General features: G+C 47.7%; 1 protein-coding gene across 4 annotated transcripts in view; it reads left to right on the top strand.

The window, feature by feature from the left end:
* Ssh1 (slingshot protein phosphatase 1) overlaps window positions 1–18,503 on the top strand; it is a 61,638-nt gene that overhangs the window by 37,052 nt on the left and 6,083 nt on the right. For all 4 annotated transcript variants that reach the window (XR_004516762.1, XM_033762384.1, XM_033762383.1 and 1 more), the window contains 7 exons: window positions 1,795–1,989; window positions 3,755–3,848; window positions 4,340–4,468; window positions 7,239–7,285; window positions 9,408–9,554; window positions 10,940–11,140; window positions 15,029–15,596. Coding sequence is in view for 3 of the 4 variants with exons in the window: in XM_033762384.1 (XP_033618275.1) it covers window positions 1,795–1,989; window positions 3,755–3,848; window positions 4,340–4,468; window positions 7,239–7,285; window positions 9,408–9,554; window positions 10,940–11,140; window positions 15,029–15,596 (1,381 nt within the window). In the remaining variant the exon portion in view is untranslated. The remainder of the gene's footprint in view (window positions 1–1,794; window positions 1,990–3,754; window positions 3,849–4,339; window positions 4,469–7,238; window positions 7,286–9,407; window positions 9,555–10,939; window positions 11,141–15,028; window positions 15,597–18,503) is intronic.

Genomic DNA, 18,503 nt, shown 5'->3' with positions numbered 1-18,503 from the left:
CATCATCCCAAACAGAAATTCTGAACCTTTTAACTAATAGCTTTTCCTTTTCCTTTTCCCCAGGCTTGGTAACCTCTGTTCTTTCTATTTCTATTGGTCTGCCTATTCTAGGAACCTCATATAAGTGCATTAGATAGTATTTGTCTCATTCCTCTCAGCATAATGCTTAAAGGTTTATTCATGTTGTAGCTTGTACCAGTTTTTCCTTATGTGTTTAAAAGCTGACTGATAGTCCATGGTATGAATGTACTGCATTGTGTTTATTTGTCTACTGATGGGCATTAGGGTGTTTCTGCCTTTGGGGTGGTGTGAGTAATGCTGTTGTGATCATCCTTGTACATTCTTTGGAGGCTCTGCTCTCAGTTCTTTTGGGAGTATACCTAGGGGTCAAGTTGCTAGCTCACATGGTAATTCTGTGGTAACATTTTGGAAAATCACCAAACTTTTCCACAGTGGCTATGCCATTTTACATTCCCATCAGCAAAATGTGAGTTCCAGGTTCTACACAGGTTTGTCACTTCCTAGTTTATTTCATTTGTTTGTTTTGGTTTGCTTGTGTTTCAGTAATGGGGATTGAACCCAGGGCATACCAGGAAAGCACTCTTCCCCCAAGCTGCATCCCCAGCCCTTCCTTTGTTTAGGACAGGGTCTCCCTTCATTGCAAGGCTGCCCTCAGACTTGGGACACTCTTGCCTGGGTTCCCAGAGTGCTGGAATTACAGCTGTGCACCATTGCACCTGGCTGTTTTTTTCATATGATCACCACCTTAATGGTTGTGAAGTGGTATCTTGTGGTTTTGATTTGCATTTCTCTAATGACTTAGGTTGAGCTTTATTTTTTCATGCACTTATTTACCCTATGTGTGTCTTCATTGGAGAAATGTCTTTTTATGTCCTTTGCCCTTTTTTTTTTTTTTTTTTGGTACTGGGGATCAAAGTTGGGTCCTTGTGCTTGCAAGGCTGTGGCACCACTGAGCTAAATCCCCAGACCCCTTTGCCCATTTTTTTATTGAGTTTTTAAAATTATTGTTAAAGGTATATTTTCACATATCTAGCTCCTGTTGATAAAAATGTTACTTATTCTGTGTACTTGGCACACAGTGGGTGCTGAGTTTTCAGTGAAGGGGACAGCAGGCTGCTAGCCATAGAGCAACTGGAAACCCTAAAACAGACATACATAGTTTTTACGGAGAAGCAAAAGAGGGTGACTAAAACATTGTCAGTGTTGTTCCTTCCGTCCCAGTGTGCGAACCCAAACCCCCTTTTCTGTTTCTGTGTGAGGAAGCTAAGCCTGTAAGCTGGGATCACAGCGATGGGCTGGTGGAGAGGTTAGAAGTTAAATTATGAAGATTTCTCTGCAGAATATTAATGGCCTTTCTCATCTGCTGGGAGGCTTCATTCTGGCTTCACAATTTTGGAAGTCAATAATAACCTTTTGGAGTTAATTGAAAGAATGTAAGGTAACGTGTGAAACAGCCTGTTTGGAAGTTATGAACCTTTGGGGGTTTGTTATTATCTTTTACCTCTTTGGAAATGGTGAAAGATGTTCCACCTACTTGTGGATACAGCTGATAGCTCTGATTCTGGCAGCTGTGAGTTTCAGGCTGCCATGTGTTATGCGCGCGCGCGCGCGCGCGCGCACACACACACACACACACACACACACACACACACACACACACACACACACACGCAAGCATGTGGGTCCTTTATAACCCTTACCTTAAACTGTCAGAGGGAAACCCAGAACCTCTTGTGCCTTTCCAGGCCTGACCCTCACCACCTTCACCCCCAGGTCTGCCCTGCAGGTGCTTCACAAGGCCTGCGAGGTGGCTCGAAGGCACAACTACTTTCCTGGCGGTGTGGCACTCATCTGGGCCACCTACTACGAGAGCTGCATTGGCTCGGAACAGAGCTGCATCAACGAGTGGAATGCCATGCAGGACCTGGAGTCCACGCGGCCTGACTCCCCGGCCCTCTTTGTTGACAAGTATGTGTGTCACCCAACTCCCCAGGACTGGGCCTGACAAGGGCACAGCTTTTGAAGAACCTTGACTGAGCATCACCTTTCTAAACCCGCTAATGATGCAGGGATATCACCTGGGGCCCTGGGACACCTTCAGCTATTGGGTGTGTGATACAAACTTCCATTAAAAGTTCGAGACAGGGCTGGGAACTTAGCTCAGTGGTTGCACCACCTGCCTTGCAAGCACAAGGTCCCAAGTGTGATCCCCGATACCAAAAAAACGTTAGAGACAAATGATGAGTGTGTTTCTGGGGAATAGGTCCCTAAGTTCCTTTCAACAGACCCTAAAGGATGTGCTGTCCTGTTTTTCACCTGTTCTGGGCAGTGTTTTGTTTGGGTCTTCCCTTTGCATGTCGCCAGGGTCTCAGATTTCCAGAGCTTCCCTTTCTGCTTCTAGGAGACTGGTCAACGTGACCTCTGCATTTTTAGGCACCTTGATCCAAATGGCAGTCTGCCTTTGCAGCAGCTGTAGTGAAGCAGGTGGCCTTTGTCATGTGGTCATCAGTGGTGCACCAATGTGGCCTGAAGCCATTCTCTTCAGAGTTTAGTTTGAGAGGAAGAAGGAAGCTGTTCTTTCTGGGTCAAAAACCTACTCCCCAAGTGCCATGTTCTGCTGGAACACTTTTTTGTTTTGCTTTGTTTGAGATGGGGTCTTGCTATATTGTTCAGACCGACCATGAACTCTCATTATGTAGCCCAGGCTAGCTTTGAATTCTTGGCAGTCCTCCTGCCTCAGCCTCCCAAGTGTTGGAATTACAATAGTGTGTTGCCATGTCTGGACAACATTTTTTCCTTTTGTGTTTTTTGCAGTACTGGTAATTGAACCCAGAGCCTTCATGCTGAGCTACATCCTCAGCACCCCCCACCACCACCTTTTTTTTTTTTTTTTTGTACCGGGGATTGAACTTGGGACCTTCCACTTGTGAGACAGGCAGCGGCACCACTGAGCTAAATCTCCAGCCCTTTTCAGACCTTATTACAAGATGTTTTAATTAAGGTTTTCCTAAATCTATAAATTGCCTAGGCTGGGCTTGAACTAATGATCTTTCTGCCTCAGCTTCCCTGAGTACTGGGATTACAGGCATGCACCACCATTCCTGGCTGGTGCTGAATTGGAGACAGCTGTGGACAGAGGGGAAGCAGCCCACATGAATGGAAGCCACTCATTCAAGTATGCAAACAAATCATGAGGCATGTGGCAAGAAGTGATGTTGTTCTAGATATATGAAGGGGAAGGATGGTCCTGGTCTGTGTGACCCTAGAAAGGGCTGATACGTAGAAGTTACAAGGAAGACAGAAATATTGATTCTATACGAGAAGGACATGACTGGAGCTGGACCCAGGCAGGACAGGGTTCTTAGGGCACAGCAACAGCTGCATTAGGAGGGCGTGTTCCAGAGAGACTGAAGGGCCTTGTATTTTGGGCCATTATACTAGGTAGTTCCAGCGCCCTGCCCCAAGAGACTGGCACTGCAGAGCCTGGACAGGGAGTGAGTTTCCAAACTGCCGTCTGTCCTCTTAGCTGCCTTCCACTCTGTGGCACCTCTCCTAGGAACTAGACATGAAGCTGGCATCCTATCTCTCCCAACCCTGGACAACAGCACACTGGAAGGGGGCTCTATGTGCCCCAGCCACACTCCAGCACACCCCAGAGCAACCAGTGCTTCTGTGGCCCCTGACCTCAGGCATCCTGTTGTTCTAAGTTTTCCTAAATGTTTTTTCTTTCCAGGCCAACCGAGGGCGAAAGGACTGAGCGTCTCATAAAAGCCAAACTCCGAAGCATTATGATGAGCCAGGATCTCGAAAATGTGACCTCCAAAGAAGTAAGAGGACTCTTGCCCTGGTAGCAGGCCAGGGGTCAGAGGGTATACATTTGTGCAGCAGAAGCAGGCCTTACCAACACAGGTCATCTCTAGATCTGCTCACTTTCTTTTGCAGGCTTTTCTCTGCCTCTGTACAGTGGCAGCAAGAAGGCACACAGGCCCCAGAGTCAGGCTCTAGTTGGATTCCATAGCTGCTATTACTAAAACTATGAAAGCTTAGACATGTTTTTGCCCTCTCTGAACCTCACTTGTTTGACCTTTCATGACAGTTCCAAGAGGTACATAGGTTTCACCAAGAAGCATTTACCCACATCACCTCCCAAACACACACACACACACACACATGCCCATGGTACTGGGAATTGAACCCAGGGAATCAACATTTCTAGCCCTTTTTATTTTTAATTTTGAGACAGGGTCTCTCTGTTGCTTGGGGGTAGGCAAATTTTTTCTTTAACAAATCACTTTTCCTAACTTTTTCCCCTTTGCAGATTCGTAATGAATTAGAAAAACAGATGAACTGTAACTTGAAAGAATTCAAGGAATTCATAGACAATGAGATGCTGCTTATCTTGGGACAGATGGACAAGCCCTCCCTTATCTTCGATCACCTTTATCTCGTAAGAGGCACAGCCCAGTGGTATCTGTTTTGGGGATCATAAATCAGACCTCATTGTTTGGAGCTTGCAACAAGTCAGAGAGAAAAAGCTTGACTCACTGGAGTTCCTACCCGAACTCTTGTTGGAAGCTCCTCTTTATGACCTCTTCTCTGGCCTGCAGCCTGCCGGTCTGCTCTGGCACCAGATGTTAGAGATGGAGCTCAGCTGAGCGGCAGGGTTATTGGGAAATGGTTTGGCATATTTACCTGGCATGTGCTTTCAGACCCTCACAGCCCTTCGTCCTCTTCAGTCACTAACAAATGGGCCCCATCCAGTTACCTCTAAATGGTTCATGGGCCACAGGGCCCCAGTTACTAACAGCAAATACCCACTGAGTCCCAGAATGGTGCCCAGGCATCCAAAGACACAAACAACAGTGCAGACAGATCTAGACCTGAGCCTGTCCAGATGCCTGCTCGCATGCACTGTGCCCAGAGCCCAGTGGAGAAATCCACCCAGGGTTGGGTGGCTGTCTGCATCTCTCAGGTCCTGCTGAGTATCTTTGTGCTAGAAATCTCTATAGAAGGCAACTGGCAAGACTTCAGTCAGAGACTATAATGGAAGACATGTTGCTAAAATTAAGTGGGAAGTGAGGCCTTGCGGTGGAATGAAAGTCAGACCCAGCAAGGTCATGTTCCTGCACCTCTGCCTCACCTGCTTCAGGATTTGGATCAGGTCACTCTGCCTTCCTCCTAACTTGACTGGATGCTTATGAGCATTAAATAAAATACGCATTGAAGGCACCAAATGCAAGGGTCAGGAGGCGCTGTTATAAATGCTGTGTGTATGACTGGGGGAAAAATATATCCTGGAAACTGAGGGCATGTGTGGGCTGCTGAAGGCAGGGGCATTTTGCTTTAGCCTGCAGGAAGTAAGTACATCCACCAGAAGTCTGTGCCGTGACACCTTCTAAGCTATGTGCTTTGATGCACTGATACATGTAAGTCTACCTGTATATATTTCGTATTTACACGTGAAGATGTATATAAATGTGTGGATGTGAATACTGTCCATTACCTTGAAAGATAACACAGAGCGTGCTTAGGCACTGATCTTGTCCCTGCTGAAATCCATTGGAAGTCACCTCCTTGTACCTTTTCCATGAGATGGTCACAATTAGAAGGCTTTCATGGCTTTCTTTGAGGAGTATTGCAGAAATAGGTGGATGGATGGACAGATGGATGGATGGATAGAATATATATATATATACATATTTATTTATTGGGGGTCAGTGTCTACATCACTTTCCATAAGTTTTTAAAAGAATTTGTAGGGTTGAGGCTGTCAAATACGCACACCCGGCCTACACTGCACACTGCCGGCTTGTTCGGAGCCCCGCAGCATCTGATCCAGCAGGGCCTGTCCACTTGGGAACTCAAGAAAGGATGGCTGCAGAGAAGCTAAGACTCTTCATGCCTAACCTCAGTCTGCATTTCCTAAGAGCAAAGTGACCATTTTTGCTTTGTTTTTTCATCCATATTCTTTGAAAGTTTAGAAATCGAGGGTTTGTTTTTTAATGATTCCAGTTCTTAATGCATTAAATTAAAACATATAGAAGGGTTGGAAATAAAAATCAGTGTAAAGGAGAAACACCCCCAGTCACACACCTAGTGGTAGTCGCTCTTAACATTTTGGTTTATTTTTCCCATCTTCTGTTTTGTGAAGTTTTTGTTTTGTTTTGGTTATTTTGTTTTGTTTTTTGGAGTGCTGGAAATCAAACCCAGGGCCTTGCCCATTGGATTTTCTTAATGATTGCATAGCTTTTTTTCTTTTTTCTCTGAGACAGGGTCTCAATGTGGTTCAGGCTGGCCTTGAACTTGCAGTGATTCTCCTGCGTCAGCCTCCAAAGTACTGAGATTACAAGCATGCACTATCACATCCAGATGGTTACATAACTTTTTAAAAAAGAAAGAAGTCAAGTGCGGTAGTCCCAGTGCTATAATCTCAGTACTCTGGGGGCTGAGGCCAGAAGATCACAAGTTCAAGTGCAGTCTGGGTAACTGAGCTATTTACGAGACCCTGTCTCAAAATAAAAAATGTTGAAAAGGGGTGAGAATGTAATTCAGTGCAAAGGCCCTGGCTTAAATCCCCAGTACTGATTTTTAAAAAAAGAAACAAATAATCATATTCTTTGTTACGTACTTTTGTACCCTGCTTTTGTTTTCTTCTCATGTGGTATTTCCCTGTGCCCCGCTGCAGTCTACAAAAGACTGATTTATTTTAATGACTCCCTCATACGGATTCATCCTCTTTTATTTTACTGATTTCTTCCTGTTGGACCTTTGAGTTATTTCCACTATTTTATTATGAATAATCATAAACATCCCCATTCCTAAATCACTATGTGAACTCTGTTATTTCCTCAGGATAGCATTTAGTAAGTGGAATTATTGGGTCAGAGGGTGGGAACTTTTTAAAATATTGCCAGAATATTTCCCAGAAAAGCGATTCCCATTGTGATTAGTGATGCAGAGGTTGCCAGTCATTGCCTCTGGTAACCACAGACTGAGGAAAGGAAGTAATGAGAAGGGAGCAGGTTTCCCTGGACTTGCTCTGCCCACAGGCCCTTAGGCACATGCCTGGATGCCTGCACCTTCCAGTTCTCCCTTGTGTCTAGGCCAGGGCTGTGAAAGAAGGCCCTACCGTTATGACTAGGGTAACCCGTGCCTCCCATAAGCACCTCTGAGGCTAACTGTGACACTCACGGGGGTTTGTGTGATCTGTCCCCCAGGGTTCTGAATGGAATGCATCCAATCTGGAGGAGCTGCAGGGCTCAGGGTGAGTCTGCACCCCTTGTCTTCCCCTGTCCTTCTGGGCGGCTCAGGAGCCCTCTGCTCCACCAGCCATAGAGGCTGAGACCTTGGGCTGCCTGTCTTTGATTGCCCACACTCAGGGTGCTGAAATGGCCAGAGGGGCTGATTTGCACAGCTACACAGATGTGCTTCAAAATGCCACATCCTGAATAGTTCACCGGTTTGGATTTTCCCGGGAGTCTTGTGTGATTGTGTGTGGCAGGGAAAAGCTTTCTGAATTATACAGGTATGAGATGGCCTAGATCTGACAAGACTCGGAGCTCCCTCCCACCACCTCATTATCCTGCAGAGTCTTTGAAAATCCTAGCATAGGCTACTGGCCATTTGGCCAGTCAGCAAACCTGAGAACGACCACTTCTGTCCCTTTCTGAGTTTATATTTGGACCTGGTGGGAATCCTGCAACTAAATACTCAGTGTTGCTAGAGTTATATGGCTGTCTCTGAGAAATAAATGCTCAGCAGCAGGAATGAAAAATGTTTAAACCTAGACCTTCAAGAACAGATGTCTGGACTTTTTTTTTTAAAACAACATAGCCACAAAATCACCATTCTGTGGGTCTAACATGATGGCATTCTTGAATTACATTTGAAAACCAAGACTAAACAAATCTTAAAATATATCTTTGGAACTACTGGGTAAGAAGTGTCCTTTCAACAGAGTCTTCAGATTCGGGGTGCTAATCTGTATGCTTCCATCTTATTGGGAATAAATAGGTGATTTTTAAAGGTATCATTTTAATGTGTTAAAAGTATTCACTTATGAAACCTGTGTGAGATATTTCCTAATTCCTAAAATTACTTGATCTTCCATGAATAAAAATACTGGTTAAACCAGGCATGGTGGCCCACACCTATAATCCCAGCGCTCAGGAGGCAGAGGCAGGAGGATTGCTGCAAGTTTGAGGCTACTGTAGGCTACACAGTGAGTCCAAGTCTAGTCTGAACTACATGGTGAGACCCAGTCTCAAAAAACACAACAAAAAAGGACTACTGGTGAGGCAACCTATTTTCCAGTCCCCCTTCTGTCTCAGATAGAAGCTTCTCTCAAAAGACTACTGAGGGGCTGGGGGTTTAGCTCAGTGGTGCTGCCACTCACCTATAATCCCAGCGCTCAGGAGGCAGAGGCAGGAGGATTGCTGCAAGTTTGAGGCTACTGTAGGCTACACAGTGAGTCCAAGTCTAGTCTGAACTACATGGTGAGACCCAGTCTCAAAAAACACAACAAAAAAGGACTACTGGTGAGGCAACCTATTTTAGAGTCCCCCTTCTGTCTCAGATAGAAGCTTCTCTCAAAAGACTACTGAGGGGCTGGGGGTTTAGCTCAGTGGTGCTGCCACCTGCTTTGCAAGTATGAGGTCCTGAGTTCAATCCCCTATACTTAAAAAAAAAAAAAAAAAGACTACTGGTTAAGTATACCAAACTAGAGAACCTGGGTTAGCAGGCATATTTGTATCTTGCCTTTGTTAAAAAAGTAAAGCAGTTCCCAAGAATAAATGATAGATGGGTTGTATTCTGCTTTTAACTATTTGGTACAGACTTTGTTGTTGTTATTGTTATTGTTGTTAAGCCTCTGTATACTTTTTTATTTTTTTCTATTTTCCAGTACCAGGGACTGAACCCAGGAAATACTGAGCTATATGCCCAGCTTTTTTTATATATAATTTTGAGACAAGGTAGCCTTGAACTTCTGATCCTCTAGTCTCAGCCTTCCAACAGCTGGGATTACAGTCTTGCGCCGCATGCATGGCTCTCTACTACTGGTAGTTACAAATTTTGAAAGTTTAAGGAGTTTAGAAATGTGTTTACACTCTTATTTCCTTAGCAGTGCTTAGAACTGAATACTGAATACTCTTTTATAAGGTAAGAGGGTTTTTTGTTTTGTTTTGTTTTTGTTTTTGTATAAATGCACTTATCATGGATAGGGAATTAAAAAACTATTAAAGGAAAAGAATCCCATTGCAAATGTACTCTGTATTCATGTACATTAAAAATAATTTTTTCCTCTGGCAGTTTTTGTTACTTTTACATTTTAGTTCTTCGTTGTGATTCTGCTTTTTTTTTTTTCCTCTCTCTCTCTGTCATTGCAGGGTTGACTACATTTTAAATGTCACTAGAGAAATAGACAATTTTTTTCCTGGCTTGTTTGCATATCACAACATCCGCGTCTATGATGAAGAGACCACAGACCTTCTTGCCCACTGGAATGAAGCTTATCATTTTATAAATAAAGCAAAGTAAGTGGGTCAGGAAGCTGAACTGATGAAGACACTGACCAGCAGGCTGGGTGGGCAAAATGAGTGACAATTCCCCAACATAGAAGTCCGCTGGATGAGGAGGCTCTGAGGTCTGGGGATCCCAGGCATCACTGGGAAAGGGTGTTGGTCTTCAGTGGCCTGAGACTTCATCCTGTCCCACCTACCCTTGTTTGTGCCATTGTCCTCAGATTTTGTCCTCAGCCCTCTTTCCAGGCAAGGGTCCAATACCAGGGGACAATGGAGAGCGTCCCATGGGAGTTGCAGGGCCAAAGGAGGCTCTGTGGAGAGCCAGCACACCGGGCCGAGAGCTCTGTGGGGGCTGCTCCCCGAAGAATACAGGCTTTTTCCTCCTAGTTAGTACAACATTCCTGTGCACCTAGATCTGGACAGACCAGAGGTGGGGGCCGGCCCGCCCGCTGTCCCTTGGCCCTTCAGTGGTTCCACCCATCTTTTGCTTCCTGTGGAACAACTGTCTTACTGCAATCTTGAGCAGCACGTGATAACCCTTTAATTGCTATCAAGAGAAACACCTTCCTTTGTATTCTCTAGGTCAAAGCCACATGGTGTGTGCTTACCAAAATCTCATGTTGTTCTCCGGCTTTCCTGAGGCATATACTCAGGGCCGTGTTGATGGAAACTTCAGCAGGGGAGAGGGCGGGAAGCACAGCACTTGGGGGAGGAATTGCCAGCCTCAGGTATAGGGGCCTGGCACTTGCTCCCACCTGTTGGGGCGTCCTCCCGGACCAGTACAAATTCTGGGGTGCAGCCTGGGGCTCCCTTGCATTTACTGTTTGTGGAGTCATTGTGCCTGGCCAGTACTACCTCCTCCCAGGTAGCAAATTAGCCCGTGCTCCCGGGCCTCTTTCTGTTGTGGCTGAGCCAGGGCTGCTGCCATTCTGGCTCTTGCCCCTGGGACCTGCTGCAAGCAAGCACCTTGGTCACCCCAGGACTGTGCACATTTGCTTCAGTGGCCCTGTTTTCTACATAGCTTATTCAGTGTCTCCATCTGCTGTAGCCACTGAGCAGCTTTTGTGAAAATCCCTTTAGTTGCCTAGTTGCTGCCCAAGAAAGGGTTGTAACCTTTCCAGTGACTGGGAGGATTCCCACTGAAGCCAGGCTGCAAAGCTGGGCTAGGCTGGGGCAGATTTATCTTGATTTCCCATTGTTTGCTAGTTGATTTCACAGCCAAGTTATTTCCTTTAGAGGGTGAGTGGAATCTGCTCCATAAACATAAGGACATAGGAAGATTTGGGCCAGGAGATAACTGTGAGGCTTTAAAAAGAAATCAGTTGGTAAAGCTTGAACACTACAGTTACTGAAGATTAGTAATCCTTTTCCCCTTCGAACTACTCCTGCCTTTGCAGGAGGAACCATTCCAAGTGCCTGGTCCATTGCAAGATGGGTGTCAGCCGGTCTGCGTCCACGGTCATCGCCTATGCGATGAAGGAATTTGGCTGGCCCCTGGAGAAAGCATATAACTACGTGAAGCAGAAGCGCAGCATCGCACGGCCCAACGCAGGCTTTATGAGGCAGCTGTCTGAGTATGAAGGCATCTTGGACGCAAGGTGGGTGCCCGCCTGGAGAGGCGGGTTGGCAGACTCAGCTCCTGGCCCCCGTGGCCAAGCCAGCCAGGCTGCCCGCTGTATCTCAGCCTGCTCCTGTTGAGCCAGCAGCAGTTTCTATAGCTAAAAGCCTTTCTTTCAGAGGAGATGGTTTGAGAAAAGTAACTATTGTTTGGGCTTTGATGAGTGGTTTCCAGGAGGGATCTGTTTTGATTCTGTTGGCACACACATAAAGCTTGTTTTGCTGCTGAAGGGAAAAGTGCCTAACTCCTCATCAAGTCCCGACCTGGTGTGTGGTGTGGGCATGTGTGATCCCATTTCCTGAGCACCTGCTTTGTGCCAAGCCCTGTGCACAGGCTGCATGGCAGGGCAGGCCAAGGAACCAGCCAGGTTCCACCACAGATCAGCTGGAAAATCACCTGAGCCTCAGTACTCTCCTGCAAGTGCAGAATTTATACCCACCCAAGGGACAAATGCTGCAGACACCATGGAAGACAGAATGGTGGTGACCAGCTGAGCCAGCATTTCCACTTTTGGGTGTATATACAAAAGAATTGAAAGCAGGGACTCTAAGGCATTTATACACCCAGGTCAAGGGTGGCACATACCTACAATAGAATGTTTCTGTGCCTTAAAAAGGAAGGAAGTCATAGCTAAGCATGATGGCACATGCTGTTAGTCCCAGCTCCTTCGGAAACCAGGACAAAGAGGGTTCTTTGAGCCCAGAAGCTCCAGGCAAGCCTGGCTAACACAGTGAGACCCCTAACTCTTAAAAAAAAAAATGAAGGAAATTCTGTCATATACTATAACCTGGATTATCCACTAACAAGAAAACAAATACTGTGGAACCTCACTTACATTCCCAGAGTTGTCAGATTCAAGAATCAGAAAATATTATTGCCAGGGGCAACATGCCAGGGGTACATAGTTTTAGCTTTGTGAGGTAAATTAGAGAGCCAGGTATCATGGTGCATGCTTGTAATCCCAGCACTCTGGGAGGCAGAGGCAGGAGGAATCCATCCTGGGCAACTTAGTGACTTAATATAAGACACTCTCTCAAAATAATAAATAATAAGGACAGGGTATGTAGCTCAGTGCTAAAGCCCTAGATTCAATCCCCAGTACTGAAAAGAGAATAAATTGGAACCACATTTCCACAAGGGCTGTACAGCATGTGGATGTATTTAATACTGCTGACCTGTGCTCTGGCAAGAGAGGTATGTGTATCTGACCACAGGGAAAAGCTAAGTCAGCACCCACCTAAGAGGGCTGTTTTGCGATTTGCATAAGCACCAGACAAGTTTACCTTTACAGATGCTTTGCCAGCTGACCCCTAGTAAGTAGTCAGTAAATATAGCTGCTGAAATCACTTAAATCCCATCCCAAAAAGGTCTGCAAAGTGCAGCCCTTCCCACCTTTACAAGGTGGATAGCTGTTGCCACGTCCCACGTCACACAACCCTCAGTGGACGGCAGAACGGAGATGATGCTTGCTCGCTCAGGTGTCAGCCCACTTGGCAGGGGAGGCCACCACTGAGGATGCCCTGGTGGGAGCCCCTCCTGGTGCCAGCCGGGTCCCCACTGCAGCCACAGTACTCCAGGCGCTCCAAGGGGCCTGTAGCTGGGGATACTTTCTCTCCCTCTTGCCATCCCGTTCAGCCTGTAGGAGAAGCAGGCCTGCCTTGGGTTATTTCTGACCCCATTTGGAAGGAAGCCAGAGGCTAAGTGCACCAGTTTCTTGGCCAAGTTTGGGAAAGCAGGAGTGCCCTGGCCACAAGGAACAGGGTCCAGAGAACAGCCCCAAACATCTCTGGACTCCACTGTCACTCGGAGAATGGCTGCTTCAGGTCCCAGGCAGGGCTGGAGGAGGTGGCCAGCGTGCATCCTGCTCTCGCCCTTCGCCTGTCAGCCGCTTGCTGTCTGTCTGACCACGGCTCTCTGGGCCAGGTTCATAGCAGCACAGCACTGTGTCCTCGAGTCACAGCCCCATGGACAGTGTCACTTGGCGCACACAGTAATAAGTGATTGTGATGCTCCCTTGCACGGGAACAACAGCACATTCGTAACTCACACTGCTGGTGCACTACTCGTCTCAATCCTCCCACTTCCACCAGCTGCTGTTACTCTGAGGTTCAGGGGTAACTTAAGCTACCTTATATCACTGGTTGCTCCCTCCCCTTGCCCCTCCTCCCCCTCCCTATTCCTGTCTCTCCCCTTTGTCCTTCCATCCCTCTCTCTCTTTTATTTTCACTACATTTAAAAAATATATTATGAAACTGGGAGTGGTAGAACACATCTGTAATTCAAGTACCGTGGGAGGCTGAAGGCTGGGGATTTAGCTCAGTGGTTCCACCGCCTACCTCACAAGTAGGTTCATTCCCTGCTACCAAAAAAAAAGAAAAGAAACCATGGGAGGCTGAGGCAGGAGAATACCAAACTTATGTAGCAAAATCCTATCCCAAAAATAAATTTGAAAAACGGATGGGGATATAGTTCAATGAGAAGACCCTGGGTTCAATGCTCAGTACTGAAAAAAGAAGGTATTATGAAAATAATACTATAGAGCCTGGGTATAATTTATCAACAGAGCCACTGCCTAGCATGGATGAAACTCTAGGCTCATTTCCAAGAACTGAGGGAAAAAAATAATACAAGAAGAAAGCATTTAAAGCTGACCTGGGGCCAGGGATTTAGCTCATTGTGCCACACCTGCCTGGCAAATGCAAGGTCCTGAGTTCAAACCAGAAAAGGAAAAAAAGCTGACCTACTACCTCTCAGATCTAAAGAAATATTTAAATTTTTCTGGGCTCTTCCAAATTTATTACATTAGTATAATGTATAGATCTTTGCATGCTCTCTGCTTTGTGTGTGTGTGTGTGTGTGTGTGTGTGTGTGTGTGTGTGTGTGTAGAGGCAGAGAAACAGGAAGAGGGAGAGACAGGGTCTTGCTGCACTCACTGTAGCAAAGGCAAGCCTCGAACTCATAGCAATCCTCCTACCTCAGCCTCATAAGTGCTGGGATTATAGGCGTGTGCCACTACACCTAGCGTGCTTTCTGCTTGGATCAGTTTAATTTCCCTGTAGAATAGGTAGGAGAGGATCATTATTCTCACATGACTGATGGAACAATTGAGAGAGGAATATCAGTAATGTGATTAAGTTCACAATGAGACAGGGCCAAATATTGAGATCCATACCACAAATCACAACTCTCAGCATAGCTGCAATCACTCAAGTCTTTCACAGCTGGACATGGAGGTACACAGGTGTAATCCTAGCACTCTGGGAGGCTGAGATAGGAGGATCATAAGTTTGAGCCCATCTGAGGCAAGAGAGCAAGACCCTGTCTTAAAATTTAAAAAAAGAAAAATTAAAGGTCCAGGGATATAACCCAGTGTGAAGGGACTGGGTTTGATTCAGTCACGCACAAAAAAAAAAAAAAAAAAATAAAGAAAGAAAGAAAAATAATGCTAATAGCACTCTGGGAGGCTGAGATAGGAGGATCATAAGTTTGAGCCCATCTGAGGCAAGAGAGCAAGACCCTGTCTTAAAATTTAAAAAAAGAAAAATTAAAGGTCCAGGGATATAACCCAGTGTGAAGGGACTGGGTTTGATTCAGTCACGCAAAAAAAAAAAAAAAAAGAAAGAAAGAAAGAAAGAAAAAAATCATGCTAAGCTTCTGTGCAAGCCATGATTTAGGGGCCTAGTGTTTGTTTCTTCCTATTCACATGTGCTTGGAAACAAGTGAACCAAGAGAGCCATAGTGGGGCCTGGCTTCCACCTGACTTCGGGCTGTCCCTGGCTTGCTCTCCCCTCTTTCCCCACATGTTCTCCTGCTGGGATCCTCTGGTGCTGTCCCTCCTCACTCACTTCTTCTCCCTTTATTCCCGCAGCAAACAGCGGCACAACAAACTCTGGCGCCAGCACACAGAGAGCAGCCTCCAGCCACCTGTGGATGATCCAGCGGAGCCCAGTGACTTCTTGCCAGAGACCCTGGACAGCTCCCCAGATGCCCGGCCACCCTGCTCGGGTGATGCTTCCCACCCTGGGCTTCCAGGAAGTCCAGCCCCGGGAGGGGCCACTCTCCCCTGCTGTTTCCGGAGACTCTCGGACCCCCTCCTCCCTTCCCCCGACCATGACCCGGGCAGCCTGGTCCACCTGCAGGACCTTGAGAAGGATGCTCTGTTGGAGGATGCGGCTCAGCCAGCAGAGGTGCTCAAGCTGGCCAGGCGAGCCCAGGAAGGTGCTGGACTCTGTGAGAAGGACGTGAAGAAGAGACTCGAGTTTGGGAGCCCCAGAGCCCACAGTGGCTCCCCGCCACAGGTGGAGGAGATGGAAAGAGAAGAGAGCCCAAGATCAGGGAGGTGGACACAGTCCCCAACCCAGCCTGACAGAAGCCCACTCAACCGGGAAAACCTCAATAACAACAACAGCAAGAGGAGCTGCCCAGATGACTTTGAGGTAGGCCTGACGTCACGTTGCCTCCCTGCCACTGCTGAGCCAGGGCTGCCATCTCCAGCCCCCTGCCCCCCAGAGGGGCTGTGTGGGCTGATAAGGTCTGTGGGGAATAAACCGAACCCCAACATACTGTCTTCACCGACACCCTTACTCCTCTCTTGGGTAAGGCTTCCGGCTCCCTTTCTTTTTTCTTATGCATGATGTGAAGTATGTAACACCTGACTTGAACCAGTGTCAGTGTTTCCCCTCCCACTTCCCCTCACCTGGGACTACTTGGCCACAAATCCCAGAGGTTGCATTCTGTTCCCAAGTACCCCAGTATGAAACATGACAGGACCGTTACCACCCTTTTAAAAAACAGTAATTCCTCAGTGTTACTGAGTATCTCGTCTTCCAATTTAGAGTCATCGCTGTAGCTATCATACTGTGTGGACAGTCTGCAGCAAGTTCAGTGTCAGTCTGTGCTTACTCACCGCTACCTCCTGTCTCCCACTGTCACCATCGGGAAGTGGCCTGGGACCAGGGGGCTGCTTTTGTGGTGGGCATCCTGGTCTCAGCTTCTGCCCCTTCTCTGGTACCAAGGCCTGAGGTGAGGAACTTCATGACCTCTGGGTCTCTTCTGCCTACTTCGCAGGACAGCTGAGAGCCCTGACAATGGCAGGCACACTCAAGTAGAAGCCAGTTTGTAACCACCGTGGCGTTACAGTACAAACAAAACTGGAAGGTTCATTTACTGACCGCCAAGTCATAAGATGTATTCCAAGCCAGATGATAATTACTCATGGATTTTCCCACTACTTGCCACTTCCCTCAGAGAGCAAATACCCATAAAGACAATGACATAAAGCTGCTTTGTGAGGACAGTGGAGCATGACTGTGAGTCAGTGGATGTGACCAGGAGAGGGGCTTGGACGGCAGGAGAGGTTAAGGTATCAGGCTGTCTTTTTCCACCAGAATTAGGCTGAATGCATTGAGGGAAAGAACCCAGAGACAAGCATCCTTTTCTGTATCCAGCTTCCATTTATAAAGCATGCTCTACCAAGCTGGCTGGGAGGGGTAGCTGTGCGTCAGCCCCACACGTGCAGTTTTCTGGGGCAGATGGAGGGCAAACACAGGAGGCTGTAGCAAGGAAGACCATTGTGGTGAGGCCTCTGTGCGGTGACAGACTGACTGTGACGGGAGCTGGCAAGTGCAGGGCAGAGAAGCAGCAGAGAGGGCCAAGGAGAGAGCACTGGGCTAAGAGCAACTGGTGCCATGTCCCTGAGGACAGAGAGACCTTGGCGTGGGAGAGGTGGGAGCTGGACGCATGATGGAGGGGCAGTGCTGAAAAGTGCAGTTGGAGAGGTGGCCGGGGCATGTGAGTTCTCCCTCCGTGTTGGGAGAGCTGTGTGCCTTGTCCCAGCCCTTGGGGAGCACGGGGAGGCTTTGAGACCAGAGAGGTGAGAATGAAGGCCATGAGCCTGAGTTGACCAGGACACAGCAGGAGCGAGGACAGAAGCGGACGCTCCGGGGATGGGGATGAGGAGGTGATCCCCGCGCCTCCTGCCTCACTCCGCCCTCTGTTCCTGGCCCTTCCCCCGCTCCTGAGCCTGTGTGCTGTTCTCCCTCTGCTCACTCAGCACTTGCTGTCCCACAGGTGTCCGTCCCTGCACAGAGCTCCCTTCCCTAGACTGAGCATAACCCCTCTACCAGCACTTTTTCCCCCAGTACGGGACCGAACCCAGAGCCTTCATGCTGAGCTGTATCTCCAGCCCTTTTTTTGTTTTTGTTTTGCTTTTGTAAGAGAGGTTGAAAAGGGCCTTTGCACTATCTACATCCCCAACCCTTTTTATTTTTTATTTTGAGGCAGAGTTGGTAAGCTGTACAGGCTGATGCTGACCTTTCCATCCTCCTGTCAGCCTCCCAAAATGCTGAGCGTACTTCTTACACAGCTTTCTGACCTGTTCCCACCAGGGGGCAGCAGACATCCCCTGGAGGTTAGGTGATGTCTTAGACCCAGCACCTGGTGCAGTCCTGGTTCTGAGCAGGCACACTATGAATCTGGCTGGGGTGAAGGAATTCTCTGGGTGCACTCAGAGCCATACTGTGCTCAATTTCAGCTCAAGTTTTAGAAGAATCAAATATGAAGGATTTTGGTTAGAGCTTAAGAAAAATTTCTATGTTGAGACTTCAGGCCTTATTAGGGTTCCATTGATTAAATAAGACTGAGGTCTGATTAGAGAACCCGGAGGCTGGGGCCAGTGTTCCTGAGCGGGAAAAGATTCTCCAGAAGACCCCACTCCCACCACCATGCATGCACCTAAGCCCACCCCCACCTTCCCCTGCAGCCTCCCGGGATAAGGACAAGTGTCCTTTGGACTCCTGGGGAGACTCGAGTCACTGACATAGGATGATGTTAATCCCTGGGGGTCAAGGAATGGGGTTCCCCTTGCAGGGAATATTCTGAGAAGCCTCCGTTGGCCCTTGGCCTGGAAGGCATCATTCCAGACCAGCTCCAGAATCACACAGGTAGATAACTCTCAGTCATCTCCCCTTGCCTACCCTTTGACAGTCTCCCCTCCATCACTCTCCACCTGCCAATTGGCCCGCAAGGCCCTGAGGGGTTTCCTATCTGGCAGAAGGCCAGGGGTGTCAACCCCTGTCCCATCCACTCGGACCCTGGTGACAGAAGGCAGGGGTTTCTTTGGGAAACAAGGCAAGTGTGTTTCGACTACTGTAAGCCCCGGCCCGACCTGGCCCTCTGGTCCAGGCCTGTAAGCCCCTGTGTTTAGCCCTCCAGCAGACTCTTCCCAGAAGCAAGTCGTCCTTCGCCACCTCTTTTGTGGAGACCACAGCTGGGTGATGGTTCTGGAGCCATGCTGTGTTCATACTGGGTAGGAAGGTATCTGTTTTTAGGCTGTAGACACTGCA

Source organism: Fukomys damarensis, unplaced genomic scaffold (assembly GCF_012274545.1).
Source record: "Fukomys damarensis isolate Sample0158 unplaced genomic scaffold, DMR_v1.0_HiC HiC_scaffold_12, whole genome shotgun sequence".
Classification (NCBI taxonomy): domain Eukaryota; kingdom Metazoa; phylum Chordata; class Mammalia; order Rodentia; family Bathyergidae; genus Fukomys; species Fukomys damarensis.
The sequence above is the reverse complement of the archived record's forward strand: the minus strand, read 5'-3'. Positions and strand labels throughout refer to the sequence as shown.